The sequence below is a fragment of the Leuciscus leuciscus genome (genome assembly GCF_965113295.1).
Source record: "Leuciscus leuciscus genome assembly, chromosome: 15".
Classification (NCBI taxonomy): Eukaryota; Metazoa; Chordata; class Actinopteri; order Cypriniformes; family Leuciscidae; genus Leuciscus; species Leuciscus leuciscus.
The window spans coordinates 28,189,460-28,206,613 of NC_138739.1; the positions used below are offsets into that span (position 1 = coordinate 28,189,460).

The 17,154-nt window shown below is 40.2% G+C and overlaps 2 protein-coding genes and 1 long non-coding RNA gene across 4 annotated transcripts in view; 2 read left to right on the forward strand and 1 right to left on the reverse strand.

Moving 5' to 3' along the window:
* Window positions 1-445: 445 nt before the first annotated feature.
* LOC309475904 (testis-specific serine/threonine-protein kinase 6-like) lies at window positions 446-7,106 on the reverse strand. Of its 2 annotated transcripts, none has more exons than XM_082138887.1 (2): window positions 4,757-7,106; window positions 446-884 (listed from the first exon to the last, which is right to left on the reverse strand). In XM_082138887.1, the coding sequence occupies exon 1, from the start codon at window positions 5,968-5,970 to the stop codon at window positions 5,083-5,085; it is 888 nt and encodes a 295-aa protein (XP_081995013.1). In that variant the 5' UTR covers window positions 5,971-7,106; the 3' UTR covers window positions 446-884; window positions 4,757-5,082. The 2 variants fall into 2 exon arrangements, with proteins under 2 accessions (XP_081995013.1, XP_081995012.1); XM_082138886.1 differs by lacking the exon at window positions 446-884 and adding an exon at window positions 2,532-3,138.
* Window positions 6,469-7,949, forward strand: LOC309475927. The gene is made up of 3 exons (XR_014197887.1): window positions 6,469-6,607; window positions 7,242-7,625; window positions 7,704-7,949. It is a non-coding gene; the product is annotated as an uncharacterized lncRNA (long non-coding RNA).
* Window positions 7,950-11,513: 3,564 nt separating this feature from the next.
* The window catches only part of yjefn3 (YjeF N-terminal domain containing 3), a 38,597-nt gene continuing 32,956 nt past the window's right edge, over window positions 11,514-17,154 (forward strand). Inside the window, exon 1 of the mRNA XM_082138905.1 lies at window positions 11,514-11,686. Within this exon, the coding sequence (XP_081995031.1) occupies window positions 11,628-11,686 (59 nt within the window). The 5' untranslated portion in view covers window positions 11,514-11,627. The remainder of the gene's footprint in view (window positions 11,687-17,154) is intronic.

Genomic DNA, 17,154 nt, shown 5'->3' on the forward strand with positions numbered 1-17,154 from the left:
ACAATGCATCAAAACCAATGTTGTTTCTAATCTTTGACATGTACAAGACAGTGATAAAAGGTAAAAAAAAAATCCAGTCCACATTCACATTTTATATTGAAAATAAGTCATTTTGTGTTTTTTTTTCCCCCAAATCGGTGACATCATTTATGAATTTGGCAATTAAAGAGTTAAAATCCTGATTTTTTTAAAAAACATTTAGTAGTTTTGAGCAGGACTGAGGTTGATTAATAGATTTATGCAAAAAAAATAGAAAAAAATATTTATCTGATACATTTTTACAGCAGTTTAAAGTAGTGGCTGTTTTCAGCCACGAACATAACGAAAGGGTAGTAAATTTGAACAATCTTTGTCATTAGGATACGTACCAAAAACTTTTAAGTTGGCTATGATTAAACGGCTTGTCAAAAAAACGCAACTTGATCGTACAGAATTAGTCATTTACAGGCCGATCTCTAATCTACCTTTTCTGTCAAAGGTACTAGAAAAGGCGGTATCCTCACAACTATGTTCCTTTTTTAGAAATAAATGATATCTGTGAGGATTTTCAGTCAGGATTTAGACCGTACCATAGTACTGAGACAGCTCTCATTAGAGTTACAAATGATTTGCTCTTATCATCCGATCGTGGTTGTATCTTGCAATTAGTGTTACTCGATCTTAGTGCTGCATTTGATACTATTGACCACCAACATTCTTTTAAATAGACTCGAAAATTATGTTGGCATTAGTGGAATTGCATTAGCATGGTTTAAATCATACTTATCTGACCGTCATCAGTTTGTAGCAATAAATGAAGAGATGTCTCATCGATCACAAGTTCAGTATGGCGTACCACAAGACTCAGAACTAGGACCGTTGCTTTTCACTCTTTACATGCTACCCTTGGGAGAAATCATCAGGAAGCATGGAATTAGTTTTCACTGTTATGCTGATGATACTCAGCTCTATATTTCTTCACGCTCTGACGAAACTTACCAATTCACAAAATTAACGGAATGCACAGCTGATATAAAAAATTGGATGACTAGTAATTTCCTACTACTTAATTCTGAAAAAACAGAGATTCTAATTATTGGACAAAGAACATCCTCACGCAATAACTTTAGAAAACTGTCTAACACTTGATGGCTGCTCTGTCAAGTCTTAGTCGTCAGTTAGGAACCTGGGTGTACTCTTTGATACCAATCTTTCATTTGAAAGTCACGTGTCTAGTATCTGTAAAACCGCATTTTTCCATCTTAAAAATATATCTAAATTACGTCAACATAAATTGCGCAACACTTTTTCTAAAAGAGAAATTTCTAGGCGTTGTTTCAAATGCCTCACTCTAAATGCGCCTCGTGCAGAGGCCCTCTCGTCGGTGGAGACCGTCACATCCTCTGCGCTTCCTGTCCGGGCCTTGACCACGTGGAAGCTGCACTCGCCAAGGGCGGCTGCCCTGAGTGCAACGAGATGGATCTCACCACCCTGCGGGCTCGACTGGCTGTTTTCGCCAACGACGACCACGCGCTTCCCGCTCTCTCTCTCTCTTTGCTCGAGCCGCGCAAAAAGAGCACCGTTCACAAAGGATGCCAGAGCGGACGGAGACGAGCGAGCACACGCCGGCCCAGTACCCGCGTGCCTCGCTCTTTCCTAAGGAAACCCCCTCGCTGGTCCTGTTCATGTGCGCCCCCGTTTCGCGCATCATGCAGCGCCCTCTCGAGCTCTCTGCATGACCCAGACGGACACTATGAGTGAGTTTCACGACGCTCGCTGAAATTGCGTCACTCACATCGGCTTAGGGAAGAAAGAGAGTGTTTGAGTCCTGCTGAGGCCGGACCAACCTCCATTTCTCACACATTTCCCAGTCCCCTCTTAGTTTGGGCGGCTGGAAATGTCAATATTGCAGATAACATGCCTGTTATAAAACATGCACACCTGCAAACAAATGCTGTTTTTACAGGCGACACAAAACATGCTGCTCTCTTCTCTGCTCACGCTAACTGTCTTATGTCATTCCCCCTTGTGGCTCAGTGGTGGAATCTAAGGCTTTTGCGCCAGACCTGTGTTCGAATCCCGGCTCTGGCAGCAGGTGAAAATTATATTCACTGCGCTCGCGGCCAGCTTTCTTACAAAACAGAAAGCGACCCGCCCCTCGCGCCCTCCTGTTCACAACGGCGTGGTTAGAGTCGTAGATCATTTGCTCTCATTGACAAATGTACATTTACTCCGTATTACAGAGCCGGGATTCGAACACGGGTCTATGGCGCAAAAGCCTTAGATTCCAACACTGAGCCACAAGGGGGAATGACATAAGACAGTTAGCGTGAGCAGAGAAGAGAGCAGCATGTTTTGTGTCACCTGTAAAAACAGCATTTGTTTGCAGGTGTGCATGTTTTATAACAAGCACGTTAGCTGCAATATTGACATTTCCAGCCGCCCAAACTAAGAGGGGACTGGGATATGTGTGAGAAATGGAGGTTGGTCCGGCCTCAGCGGGACTCAAACACTCTCTTTCTTGACACTCAAGCCGATGTGAGTGACGCAGTTTCAGCGAGCGTTGTGAAACTCACTCAAAGTGTCCGTCTGGGTCATGCAGAGAGCTCGAGAGGGCTCTGCATGATGCGCGAAACGGGGGCGCACGTGAACAGGACCAGCGAGGGGGTTTCCTTAGGAAAGAGCGAGGCACGCGGGGACTGGGCCGGCGTGTGCTCGCTCGTCTCCGTCCACTCTGGCATCCTTTGTGAACGGCGCTCTTTTTGCGCGGCTCGAGCAAAGAGAGAGAGAGAGGGGGAAGCGCGTGGTCGTCGTTGGCGAAAACAGCCAGTCGAGCCCGCAGGGTGGTGAAATCCATCTCGTCGCACTCAGGGCAGCCGCCCTTGGCGAGTGCAGCTTCCACGTGGTCACAGCCCAGACAGGAAGCGCAGAGGATGTGACGGTCTCCACCGACGAGAGGGCCTCTGCACGAGGCGCATTTAGAGTGAGGCATTTGAAACAACGCCTGGAAATTTCTCTTTTAGAAAAAGTGTGACTTAAAGGATATGGCACGCCGGATGGAACAGCAGAACAGTGGGCTGAAGGCGGCGACAGGAAGCCTACGTCCTTAGATCTGCGTTGCAGCTGCGTGTTATTGCTTGTGTAGTAGTGATGCATCATCTGAAAAATAATAGAATGAAATGTAAACATTAATTCCATAATTATGTTACAGATCTGTACATGTACATAAATGTATAAATAGATGTATATTCCGAGGACTAGGCTACTATAATGAAAGGTAAACATTGAAACACTTCACAATAAGGTTTCATTAGTTAACATGTAAGAGATAATGTAGAGCGAGGCGGTTGTTATAGCGAATACAACCCCGACAGGCTGATCAGGACCCCGACGCGAAAATATTGATTTAAAAAGGAGTTTATTGATTTAAAATCGATTGTATTGCTTCCGCTAAAAAAAAATTCCGTTCCGTCTCTATGGTAAGAATCCTGCGTCCATAGCAACGCTGTTTTTCATGGCAACGGTGTGTTATCCTTAGCAGCGGTCTGTTATTTTTTGATAACAGACCGCTGCTAAGGATAACACACCGTTGCCATGAAAAAGGTTTATGTGGATGACATTGTATTGTGGGGATCGATCCACAATAGAAAAGCACAACAAGAGGCTCATGGACGTCCTACAGCGAGTAAGGAAGTATGGGCTAAAGTTGAATAAGGACAAGATGTCAGTTTGGAGCAAAGGAAATCACATTCCTAGGAGATAAGCTGTCAGAAGGGGGTGTCACTGTAAAAAATGCTTTTCTTACTTAGTATTTTTGTCTTGTTTCCAGTCCAAATATCTAAAAATTCTTAAATCAAGTTGTTCTAAATTCAATAAATTCTTAAATCAAGATCTTTTACTAGATAAGTAAAACTAGATAAGATATCATGTCTTGTTTTCAGGGGAAATAAATGAAAATTAAGTGAGTTTTTGCTTAAAACAAGCAAAATTATCTGTCCATGGGGTAAGAAAAATAATCTTGTTTTAAAACAAGACATAATATCTTATCTAGTTTTACTTATCTAGTAAAAGATCTTGATTTAAGAATTTATTGAATTTAGAACAACTTGATTTAAGAATTTTTAGATATTTGGACTGGAAACAAGACAAAAATACTAAGTAAGAAAAGCATTTTTTGCAGTGTGGAACCAGACAAGAGTAAAATACAAGCAATACTCAAAATGCCCAGACCCACAGACAGAAAGGCTTTATTGAGAGTGAGGGGGATGATCAAATTCGTCAGAAATGTCATACCAAACTTGTCCTCAAAAACAGTTTATTTGAGAGAACTGTTACGTGATAAAGGCGAGTTCAAATGGACAGCTGATCATGAACAAGAATGGGGACGACTAAAGACTGTCAAAGATGAACAAATATAGAAACAAAATATTACTGATGTTTCGTTCATGTTAATACATTAATTTTAACAAATGAACATTCTTGCAAAGTGATACTGTAAACATTACTTTCCTAATTATAAGAAAGATAAATACATATACATAAACATGAGTATAAACAGATGAATCATCCGACGAATAATAGAACGAAATGCTAACATTAAGTTACTTCCTAATTATTTTAATGTAGCAAGCAAGCAAAATATGATAAGCTAGCAAACTATTTGTGTTTTTCAGCAGTAAAGACAGTTAATGAAAGCTAATAAAAAAACAACTCCGTGCTATATGATACACTACACAAGACTACAAGATACGATTTAACTTAAAACAAAAATATTTACCGTTTCCATCCATTGCTGGCGACTCTGCATTCGCTGTAACCGAATCGCACGTCTCTGGATCGCTGTCTTTGACCTTGCAGCCAACATTAGCTTTCGGCGTAGTCACTGCTGAATCTCCATCTTAATATGTTGGCTTTGCTGCCTCATCTTCCACCAAGCAACACCAAAACTTTACTGTCCGAATGAACTTCATTCTTCCCGCTGAAATGGGTGGGGTTGTATGACGCCTGATCCAGGAAGGCGTCCGGTGCTTGAGGCCCGGCTCGCTGTTTAGCCCTGGCTTGCACTGACCCGACAGTGGAAACGCGGCTATTGTTTTATTAGCTCTAGTTCTTCAGCCACGGATGATCTGCCACCTCTTGAATGGTTGCACGTTTGGGAGGATCATACTGGAGCATAGCACGGAATAATTCCCGACATGGTTCCCCAAAAACAACGTTATCCGGATAAACCAGAGGTTTCTGCTGAAGGATGAGAAGTCGACACTGACTGGCTGCATTGAACGGCACCTGTCCAGCCAGCATGCAGAATAGAATCACCCCAAGGCTCCATATGTCATACTTCTTCGGGTCATACGGCCTTCCCATGATGATTTCCGGTGGATAATAGGTTAAAGTACCGCAGAAGGTGTTAACGAGCTCTGATGGGTCGTGACATCTCCGGGCGAAACCAAAGTCTGAAATCTTTATTTGTTCTTGGGCTGTCAACAGTACGTTTTCGCATTTGAGGTCCCGGTGGACGATGTCTGCCTGGTGGAGGTAGTTGATAGCACTGACCATCTGAGAGAACATGGTTTTGCTTTGGCGTTCTGGGATACGATGCACTTCAACTATCTTCTTATAGAGATCTTTTTCAGCAGCTTCCATCACGATACCGACTCGCCTACCGGGCATCTCGATAATTTCGTACATTTTGATAATGTTGTCGTGCTTCACTTGTCCTAAAATCGACAATTCCCTTGGCACAAACTTTTCGACGAAATCCGCTGGGAACTTTTCACGGTCCATGATTTTGATGGCCACGTTACAGCGGTGCTTCCGAGAGGAGTAGAGTCTGACTTCGGAAAAACTGCCTTCACCAATCAAAGAAATGAACTTGTAGCCAACGGATTTAAAAACATGATCAACAGGCATCATGGATATGGATGTATATCTCACTGGAGTTGAGAAACCTTGAATTGAGTTTGGATCACTTCTTTTAACAGGCACTGGCATACAGTGTTTTGTTTTGTGATGTCATAATGGAACACCCCCTGATCATATGACTGGATAGCTCATGACGTCACAAGCAGTGACGTCACATCGCCGCCAAATTCCCTTGTGAGCTCGCGCGTTCTATTTAATCAGTAGGAAATGTTATGATTTGACTGAGAAAACACTGCCGAACGAGACACCATCTTTAAATCTAAAATCTCCCTGTACATCCTTACAACGCAAACATCCTAAGCATTTAAATGGATTGTTTAAAGTCGTAAATTTTTTCTTATTATTTATTTTTATTTTTATAATATATATATATAAAAAAAATTGATACTGGGGAGAGGAGCTTGAGAGTGTCTATCTCTAGACTAACAGCAGGTGGCAGTAATGATGAAGTGATTTATTTTATGATTTGCCCTGGCCTTGAATGAATGAATGAATGAATGAAGAAGAAGCTAACCTCCTCGTTAAAATATACGTTTAAAATATAATATTACATTTTTAAGTGTCCAGTCTCTATTCACTTATGGGACTTCCGTGTAGCTTAAGAGCAGTGTAGCTAGTTAAAACTCCAAAACGTTAACTAAAACGGCAATTTCTTTGCAAAAGGAAAACAAATCTGTCGGCGTTCACTGAAGAGCTATCTTCACAGGTAAGAAAAACAGCTGATAACAGTTGGTGCATAAAGATGATGATACTATTACTTAAATAGTGAATGCTAAAGACCTATATTTTTGTGAATTGGTGAATATTGTTTCGTGGCCACGAATTAATAATACCTCAGCACGTTTTACTAATTTGTTCCCTCGTTTTACTATATTGTGGCCACGTTGTAATTCGTTCAATCAAAATAATGGATTGAATTAGTTCAACGTGTCCACTATGTATTAAAACAAGGGAACAAATAAGTCGTTGTAACAACGAATTATATATCTCGTAATAAAAAAATGTGATCATTAGAATACCTGAATTACGTTGCTTGTAAAGTTTTTGCCTCAGTCAGTTGAAGGGATGGTACAATGTGTGCTCATGATCAGGATGGCATGGCACCAGCTCTGTCAGGAAAAACAATGCAGATACTTTTCCTAACATTACAGTAGACTGGTTGTAAAACTGACATTTGATTCAAAAATTTACTTAGACTTGTTTGTTTTTGAGAGATAAAGAGACAGACATGGTCAAGGTTTAAAATGAGAGGTTTCATTTTTTTTAATCTTCAGTGAATTCATGCTGGCAAGGATTTCTGGAAATTGAAACTGTTCTTTATCTTATTGATTTTTGTGCAGAACAAGCTTACCCGGAGTTTTGCGCAGCCGTTTGCAGTGTGATGTTTCCTTTGCGAGGAAGTGGGAGCCTGATGTTGGTGTAGCTGTCTGCAATGTACTTAATGAGAAGGAAAATATGATTGTTCTAGGTTGAACGTGTGCTTCAAGTTCCTTAAGTGCAGAGCCACCATGGAGTTCCAGAACCTAGCCTGGTTTTAATATCGCTGTCCAATTCTGAGATGTGCCTTGTGAGTAAGTGCTGTTGAATACACCTCTCAGCTGTTTTGCAGATTTTTAGGACACTGTCTGATGGTCTGATAAGTCCACCTCGGGACTTCGTGTTGATGAGGGTGTGTCCCAAACTCATCTTGGAAAGAGCTCTCTACACTGAGTCCTGATACACAGGTAGGGCAGTGAATCTTCTTCGTAGCTGTTCTGACTATGTATTGGTGATATTTGTTTCCGTGTTCTCTTCTGCTTCAGGTTGCGTGTCGCTTCGCCGAAATGACAACATATCAGAAGGTGTTGCCTCGAGTGCCTCCTGTGCTGTCCAGTGGAGAGCAGTTGCCACTGGCTTTGATGGCATGTCTCACTACCATTCTTTTGAATGCTGACTTGAACTGCCTCGCTGTGGGATTGTTGTTACATCCATTAGCTGAGCGAATGGCAGCAAAAAACAGCTCAAGGTGGTCCTGGCTAAATTTGTAGGTCAGCAGATATTGTTACTGCGATGTCTGTGGTCTCACATATAATTGTTTAAAACTTTTTATTTCCACCAGGAAGCCAAGGAAGGCAGTTTTTTCTTGCCTGTTTCAACAAGGGGTCGTCCGTTAATGCCTGGCTCTTTCAATCCACTAATGTAATTGTAAGCTTCCATTAAAGGTCCCATGACATGAAATTTTCAATTTCTGAGGTTTTTTAACATTAATATGAGTTCCCCTAGCCTGTATATGGTCCCCAAGTTTCTAGAAATTTCAATCGGTATAAATCGAGCTTTTCCTATCTTTCTCTGCCTTTGAGAAAATGGAGGCTCAATCAGGCTGATCTTGAATCCCCTCTTTATGACGTTACAAGGAGAAATGTTACCTCCCCTTTCTCTGCTTTGCCCGCCCAGAGGATATTTCTCGCCCATGAGAAAACGAGCTAGGAAACAGGAACGCGCACGCGCGCGATTTTAGTTTGTCCACGAGAGACATAATGGCTTTTGAGCGAGCAAAGCATAATAATTGCTCAATAATTGGATGTACACACTGTAACGCGAGTGTTGTACACGTCTTTGTTATTTGGATAACCGTTTTCCTGTTGGTTATATGGCGCGCGCGATATCCGCATTTCAAGATCGCAGAGCTTGATGTAATTGTAATAAGATAAATGACAGACGTTACAGATCTCTCATGAAAAGGCAACAGTAGGTTAGCGTTAGCTACATGATAATAACTGTAAACCATCCGAATAAAGTACCGTATCCAAACATAATATTTTAAACTTACCATTCGGAAACGTCCTGCTGGAGCTGCTGAGTTGCAACTTCTCCATCTGGATCAGATTCTGGGTCAAACTGAAATGCTTGAACGACTGCGTGTCTTCGTGCCATTGCAATATATCCAACATAAACAAACATGCATGGTATCGTTGCGCAAGATGGTCAAGGCCACGCCCACCCTCCACCTTGCGCCGCCTTTCTCCTCCTCATTATCATTTAAAGCTACAGACACCGAAACGGCCTGTCTGAAGGAAGCTCATTCTGGGACTGGTTTGTAGTGGCTATAATTCTGCACCGAGGCTGAATTTTTGGAAAGAGATTTCAGATACAGTACTAGGGACCACTAAGGTCTATATTAAAGCCTACAAAAAGTAGCATGTCATGGGACCTTTAAGAAGGCCATGTTGGTGTTTTCATTAACGGGCCTCAGGGGACTTTTAAATCCCCTGGCGATGGGATTTCTGGAATTCATCAGAAATTCATCAGATCAAAAAGGCTGTCGAATGTCTCCAGGAATTTACACGTTGGCTCACAGCCAGCAAACTGCAGGTGTCGCTCGCATAACCGGAGGGCATCTGCCACACTGGCGCTTTAGGGTCTGTGCAGCAAGGTTTACCTTCATTTTTTGACTTTGCCAATCTATATGAGCTGATCTCAGCTTGTTGCCTAGATGTAGCCCTTCGTCCTTTTGCAGTCTGTGTAAAGACTTGATGTATTACCATTTTATGCTCTTTCCACAGGGATCTACAATAATGCCACAGGACCCCAAGGTTATCATATACCTTGAAGTTTTGCCTCCTGAGCTTTATAACCCATTCTCTCCTCCTGACAGGATCTTTTGGAATTCTCCAAAGTTGTACACAAAAAGCCAAATAAAGTTTTCATTTACACAACATTATGCACATGGTTTGACAGTTTTTGAACATCACTTGATTAGAGCTGTTAAACTTGGCAGATAAACAATTTTAACAGTCAAATAAAACAGTGAAAGATTTGTCACTGATGAAAAATTCCTTGTATATGTGTACTTAAAGTATAGCTCTTTCTGATTGTGTTTTACAGATCAGTAGTTTGTTCAAATAAAGTGTTTGATTAGTTAGCAAGTACATGTTCAGGAAATGCATAATACAAATTGTGTGGTTTAATGTAAGTAACTAAACGGACTCTGCACAAAGCTCTTTTGAAGCTGTCAAATGGTGTCGCTATTGGACACTTAATTGTGGTTATTGTTGTTCTGAGGTTTCTTATAGGCTACTGGTGACTGTTTTAAGTTTATTTTAAATTTTTTTTGAAGAAACATTACTCTTGCCTCGGAGAAAACAACATGAGAAGGGCGACAATGTGCTTATACATTACTACTTAGGGCTTGAATTACAACCTGTGTGCAGTTTTTCATTATATAGATCAGTGGGAACACTACACACAAAACATGCTGTTAAGAAACAGTCATTTAGCCCACTGATTTTTATCTTTACTCAATTAAATCCCAATTAACGTCTGATATAGTTTTGTATTTGCTTAATTTTTCTCAAGTTAGACTGACTGTTTGATCGTTTAAAAAAAAGTTTTTTGTCTGTTGTTGACTGTTGTCAAAATTGCCCAAAGACATAAACACAGCAACATTTAAATCGTTTTGGTTTGTTCTGACTCGCCCTGCTCCAGTCAAAAATAAAAAAGGAAGTGTTTTTCACCCCGACCAATTATGGATGGCAGTGTCCGACTTTCTGACAAAAAAATAAATAAAGGTAACAACATCTCTGATTTAATATCTCATATTTGTCATTTTCTTCTCGTCCTCTATTAATATCTCACAATGTGACTTAGCCTACTTTAAACACTAATTCACAATGACGTTTTTATTTTTCACTATTGAGGCGGGAAACAGGCTTCCACCACTGATCTCTATAATGATGAGTGGCTTCCACACACAATGGACTCCTCGCGCCAACAAAAGGTTCATTCAATTCCTAATGATTCTACAACCATCATTTTAAAGATGTGCAAGGAGAGACCAGCGTTGAATATTCGAGATACCAATATGTCTTGGGAACAGTTTATTTCACGGAAACGTCCATAATCCACTAACCAAAAATGCAGTTTGTTCAGCCTCAACGTATTATTTCGAAGCCCTACTTTGGCGCTTACATCAGGTTTATGGCCGGTGAGTGATGCAATTAGTCATTAAGTTGATTCTAATTGTACATTTACACATTCGTCTCATTAGTTTTCGATTAACTCAATTTACTGTGTTTATTTCCCCATTCTTTTAATAGGAGAACTTTGTGCCTGCAATGACACGATACGACCTCTAAACGGCAGTGTGGCGCTAATACTGTAGCCATCTCCATTAATCCAGGTTTGTTTCCATTAATTATAACACATTTAAAACATTGCATACTGCTCATGTTCAATGTAAATGAACTAAATAATACATATTTATAATAAGATTAAGTACTTTAAAATGCAACATTGTTATGTTTATATGTTAGTAGAATCACAATTGAAATGAATTAGTCTTATATTGTTCTCAAAAATCATTCTAAATGGTAAAACCTTGAATATGAATACTTCAATGCATGAATATATGCATGACCAGTAGTATTTCATAGATGATGTGCCAAAACAGCACAGTGTTTAAACTGAAATAGACATATTAACACTCTCGGACTGAGGATGCTACATCTGAAAGGGATGTGGTTTATGCTTGCCTGAGCTCTCCAGCATCAGGGGTGCTCAGCCAATCAGACGGCACTCCCGGTGTCTCCCTGCCTCTTAATTGGCTGACACTTCCAGCAAGAGTAGCTGATCTACGCATGGAGCCTGGGTTTATCAGGCAGCAGACAGAAGCAGGGCACACAGTCAGAAAAGAGAGAGCAATAACGGGGTGATTGTTGCCAGAGATAAGTGCTACTGAATCAATCAAGATGAGCCACAGCTCCAACGAGAAAGACCCTGAGACCATAGAGCCACTGCGTTATCTCAGGTATGCTGTATTATTTTGGTATTAAGCATCATAATGTGACCAAATTAGACATATTGATCCTTTTAAGGCAGATTTGTGTTTAAATGCATCACAATAGGGAGCCTGTTAAGGGTGAGTAGCCTAATATTTGCACCATCTTTTCAGTCTGACTGTGAGGTAAATGTGATTTGTGACACAGAAGGATGGCTGTAATATCCCACACTGTCTAAAGAAAATGCATCTAACTTAATTTCCTCCCAGCTTTCCTGTTTACAAAAATAAGGCACACTGATTATGATATACGTGCTTTAATAACCTGGAAACGTGGCTTGTAGGCAAACAGGTGGATGGAACAACGCACTTCAGCTCTCCCTACAGCAGTTTGTTGGTGATTTAGGCATGTCGGGAAAGGTGATGTGACATTTTAGCTGCTGGACGTTGTGATGGCAACATCATGGCCAACAATTTGCTCTTTAAAAAAGCAGGGGGTCGCCTGTTTCCTGATCTGAGTGAAATATGCCATGTGTCAGAGAGCTTTCTAAAGCATTATCAGTATATAAAAGTGTCTAATTCAGTCTAACATCTAACAAATTGCCTCATATTCGTGTGAGATTTGGATTTAGCAGATGCTACGGAGTGTAACTGGAGAATATCTTTAAAAAATGACACAGAAGTGACAGAGAACAAATGGTGTTTTGATCAGAAGCCCGAGCGGCACAAGGTTTGTTTTCCATATTGGGCTTTCCTGGCAAGAGAGGCCCTTGAAGCTCTTCACACCAGCCCACGACGTTTAAATACGCTGGTCGGCAAGAGACGAGGCAAATTATACACTTTAAGGGAGGATGGAATAATAGGATTTAAGGATTTGAGGTTTAACGGCGTGAATTCTGGGGAGATTAATGTTCCTGCTGTAACTTAAAACCCTCATAGCGTGTTGGTTTTGCGTGGTAACCACGCAGTGTGAACGCAGACAATTGGCTTTTCTGTTATTATTATTATTTTTAAATCAAATCAGAACAGATTGATTTGTGGATTCACAATGTGTATCCTGGGATTAATGTGTGTTAATGCCCCCTGCGTCCTTTTATTGATGTCAGGTATTGACGCCGAAACCAAGACGAACAACATTGGGTCACAAAAAGTTGGATGTTTGAGTCGTTTTGCTAGTTATCATGGTCTGTACAGGGTCTTCAGTGATGGCCATTCAAATGTGAAATGAAGTAAACCGTACAACTACAAACTAGTGCGTTTATGATTATGTTAATAAATTAAAATAATAATAAAAAAAATACCAGCTTATGACATCAAGCAGCATAATGTGCTGTTTTTGTACATCTTATGTTACGCATTTTCAAGTTACAAGTGGCCACGCCCACTTTTATGTAAAAAATAAGCTGGATAAATCGCTTCTATTTTGTTTTATCAAGGTAGATAATGTTTTTTGTTGGACTCTTAAAAGTGTAAATATTGAAAACATTTTCTGTCTGCTTCCTTTGACATCACAGCCCAAGATAGTTGCTAGTCAAGCGCTAGCATGCATGGTTTTTATGTGCGATTCGACCAATCAGTGCTGTCTTGACATCATTTCCTGTTTCAGAATGATTAGTCATGGTATTGATGTTGCACCCAATTACCGTAAATAAAGCTCTATATGCTTTCGAATCGCTCTCGCGGTACTTTTGGATACAAGTGGTGCAGTGACCATGTGGTACAAGTCATAGCTCTCAGAAAATTACGTGTTTACACGTTGTAATTATAAGTTCTACAAGCACGTGAAGTCTTTTTACAGTTCAGTCGTTACAGTAATTACGACATGGCGTGAACACACCTTTACAGCTCAGATGATTGCCTCAAAAAACATGGCACATTTCAAGCCTCCTACTTTTGAGATGAAATGCTAACGGCTAGTTTTCCTCACATATTATATGTTGAACTTTATTCTTTATTCAGGATTGCACACCTTTTCAACCCAACGTTTGCATCACATGAAGAAAAAGGTTTTTGTAACTGGATAGGAGTTAACAGGTGGATCTTCTATCTGATAGGGTGTCCACCCTGTTGTCGTTCTCCACAGCTTTGAGCAGCTCTGTTTTTTTTTTTGCCGAGCACTGTTTTTATTTTTTTATAGGCCTAGACTCTAAATGCCATAACGGAGCAGCCTGCATGATTTGTGGTTTGTTACCAGGCAATGTAATACTTCTAAGGGAGGGCCCCATTAAAGTTAGATTATGGTGAGGCGAGGTCTCGATTTACTCAGTTTGTCAAGAGTGAAACAGAGGTGTGTGCAGTGCACTTTTACTAGATGTTCTGAGTCCTCCTGTATTGATGTCTAATAAGCCACTGATTTACAAGATCATGGAGCTGGTCCACAGTCATTGTTCTCAGCTGGTCAAGAAGAATACTGTCACACACCATCTGTCTCTTCAGCTTTGATGCCAGAAATGGTCTGATGCGCCATCAATCCAGATCTATCAAACATGGTCCAACCACACTCAAACTCTTGAGCCCACATGAGCACCATTTTTTTGTGTAACCACTGGGCTATGGCTCTGACCAGTGAATATTTTAAGAGCCAAAATTCCTCTTAAATTTGCTAAGGGAATAATCAAATTGAAACGAATGCTGATTGAGGCTACACTTCTTTCTTTTTTTTGGAATACTTTATTTTCAGTTTTTCGAGGCTACACTTCTTTACAAACAAAATGATATGACAGAACTAGTAAGAGTAGTATGATAGTATGCTATTTCAAATTCAAACTTATATAGGTGTGTACTTTGATGCAGTGCATGTCTTATCAGTGACAGCTTATCTGTTATTGGCCAGATTTTTGCTGACAACAATGAGGTTTCATGTTTATTCAGACACCTTCAATTCTGTTATCTTTCTTTATCTCTTTTTGTGTAATCTTAATGTTTCTGTCATTTAAAAAAAATAGACTTAAATAATTATTTAAAATTGATTAAAATAATATATGCTTATATCATTCTTCTTGTATAGGCCTATAAGACACCGTATTAAGCAGCATATACCTTCGATAAAATATTCGAAAATATTCGCTATTCGATAAAAGTGTTTCTGGGTGTTAAATTCAAATGTCTGTAAATATTACATCTAATTCACTTCTTTTTTGATATAGAATTATTTTTGCCTTTATTATGATAGGACAGTAAGCAGACAGGAAGCGAAGTGGGACCGAGAAATGTCCGCGAGCCGGAGTCAAACTCGGGTCGCCCAAAGCGCAGCGGCTTTACATGTCAGTGCGCTGCCCACGAGGCTATCGGCGTCGACTCTAATCCACTTCTTGAGCAAAAAATAAATAAAGCGAACACCATGCAAGTGTCACTACTGAAAACAGAAAATGTGCCACTTGGTGGTTTCAGGCGTGGTAGAGTTTGTCATAGCCAATCTCAACAAACGTTTTGATGTTTTTATTTCTGCCAGGTTGCACCAGGTAGGCCCGCCCACCCTGAAATACTGCTCCTCGGGTGCTTCTCATTTCTTATTTGTGCATCCTTGTTCCCTTTCCTTGCTTCCTTTCTTCATGTCTCAGCTCCACCCCCTTAGAATGCGAGGGAAGGATACACCTGTCTATCCTCGCTCCTCGCCTTCTCGCGGTGCAATTAAGACAATTGAGATACCCTTCGAGATGGCTTAGTTCGATTGGTCTCCGGGTCACGAGCTGGAGGACGGAGGAGTAAGGAAACGAGGAAGCATCAAAATGAGCATTGAGAAGCACCCCTCGCACCTCACGCGCTATCGGAAATTTCCTACTTCCCTCTTCTGAAGTTGTGATTACAAGCTTGTCGCATTCAAGTTCTTTGTTGTTTGAAAGAACTGGAAACATGGAGGACACCAGGTTTATTCTTGCCTATTTATTGGAACAATCTTATTAAAGCCAAAATGATTTTTAGCGTCCCGTTCATTGACAACCATATAAACATACACACGCTATCTAGATCTGACGATTCTGGAATTTCGGTCAAAAACAGGCTATTTTTGCTGAGTATAAAACACAATACATTTGAAATGGTTATTCATATATGTTAATATCGACTACTTTATCATAAAAGACAAGGCAATGTTAAAGAATACCAGTCACAACAGCAATCGTTCTCCCCTCCGCCATGTTTAAAGTTTACGGCACTCCCAACTCACGAACTTGGGTATCAACATTATCCCTGAGCTTCCCAGTGGTAAATACGACTTGAGAGACAGTTCATGTCCGATTTTTAACTAGGAAACAGCATTTTTTAGGAGTGTATTATCGGATATTATTCGTCAAATCCATGAAATTTCAAAGTGAAAAACATAATAAAAAATGCAGTCTGGTGAAGCATCATGGAAGTCATGAAAACACGAGGCATGTTTCTACTTTTATGCTTTTCTACGCTGCCCTGCTTTACGAGGGAAAGCGCAAATGGAGATAACTGTTTTGATTGGCGTTTTTGTGCTGGATTTTGTCACATCAAGCCATATTTTTGTGCTCTTGACAGAAAAAATGCTTGTCACTAGAATGGCGTCAAGCTTGGTTAGTGCGCAATCTGAGGGCTTGGTGACATCAGCCGAAAAGGATATCCATTTCAGAATGGAGCAAGTTACATTTTATAAAAGAATACAAAAACAAATGGGTTTTAATGGAATAATGTGCTCCATGAATCGTTCACAATAACACCAGACATATTATGAAAGTAAATGCAGTCAATTTTGATTTGAAGTTGACTATAATTGAAGATAAAATTATTCATAATTGCTAATATCTCTTAGAACAGAGTGAAATAGAGCCACTTTTTATTATGACACTAAAAGGACAGAATGGAAGATAAAGTGCTTCTTTCTCTTTTGGGAGCAAGATTTTAATTTTTGTTTTATTTTAACCACTTTTTCTTATCCATCCGAGAGCTTGCCCACCAGAGTCAGCTCTTATAGAGCCTCATTTATTGAGCTATAAAGAGGGGAGATTAAAGTTTATATCACAGGCAAAATAACTGTCTACAGTAAAACACCACCACTTCAGTTCAATATATCTGTTTTCATTGTTAGTTTGGTAAATCAAATCTCTATTGTAGATAGTTTATCATATGCTAATCAGGTCCAAATCTCTCCATATCATACCAATTTAGTGATTACAGAGGTTGACTTTTCTCAAATGTCTATTCTTCAGTCAAGGGGTTGAAGGAGAAGGAGATTGACAGAATTTATTTTTCCTCCCTTTGATGTGTATAATGAGTGTCATCACTGCTTGTGGTTGGCTGTGAATCTGTTGGATAAGATTGACAGTGCTTAGTTTTTCTCCTCCTGATGTGTTTAATGAGTGTCTTTACTGTCAAGCTGCTGCGTAATGAAGTGCCTCTGTTTCTGATAGACTAGGTGAGATGTAGGAGATGGGGGAGGTGGAATTGTTTATAAGAAAGCACCTTCCTCCATGCAGGCGCAGTGTCCTCAAGAAAACTGAGAAATCAAACTTGATTGAGATCCCCTTGAGTAATTG

Excerpts from the sequence above, each read along its gene's own strand:
- LOC309475904 (XM_082138887.1), bottom strand. The coding sequence starts at position 5,970 with ATGCCAGTGCCTGTTAAAAGAAGTGATCCAAACTCAATTCAAGGTTTC.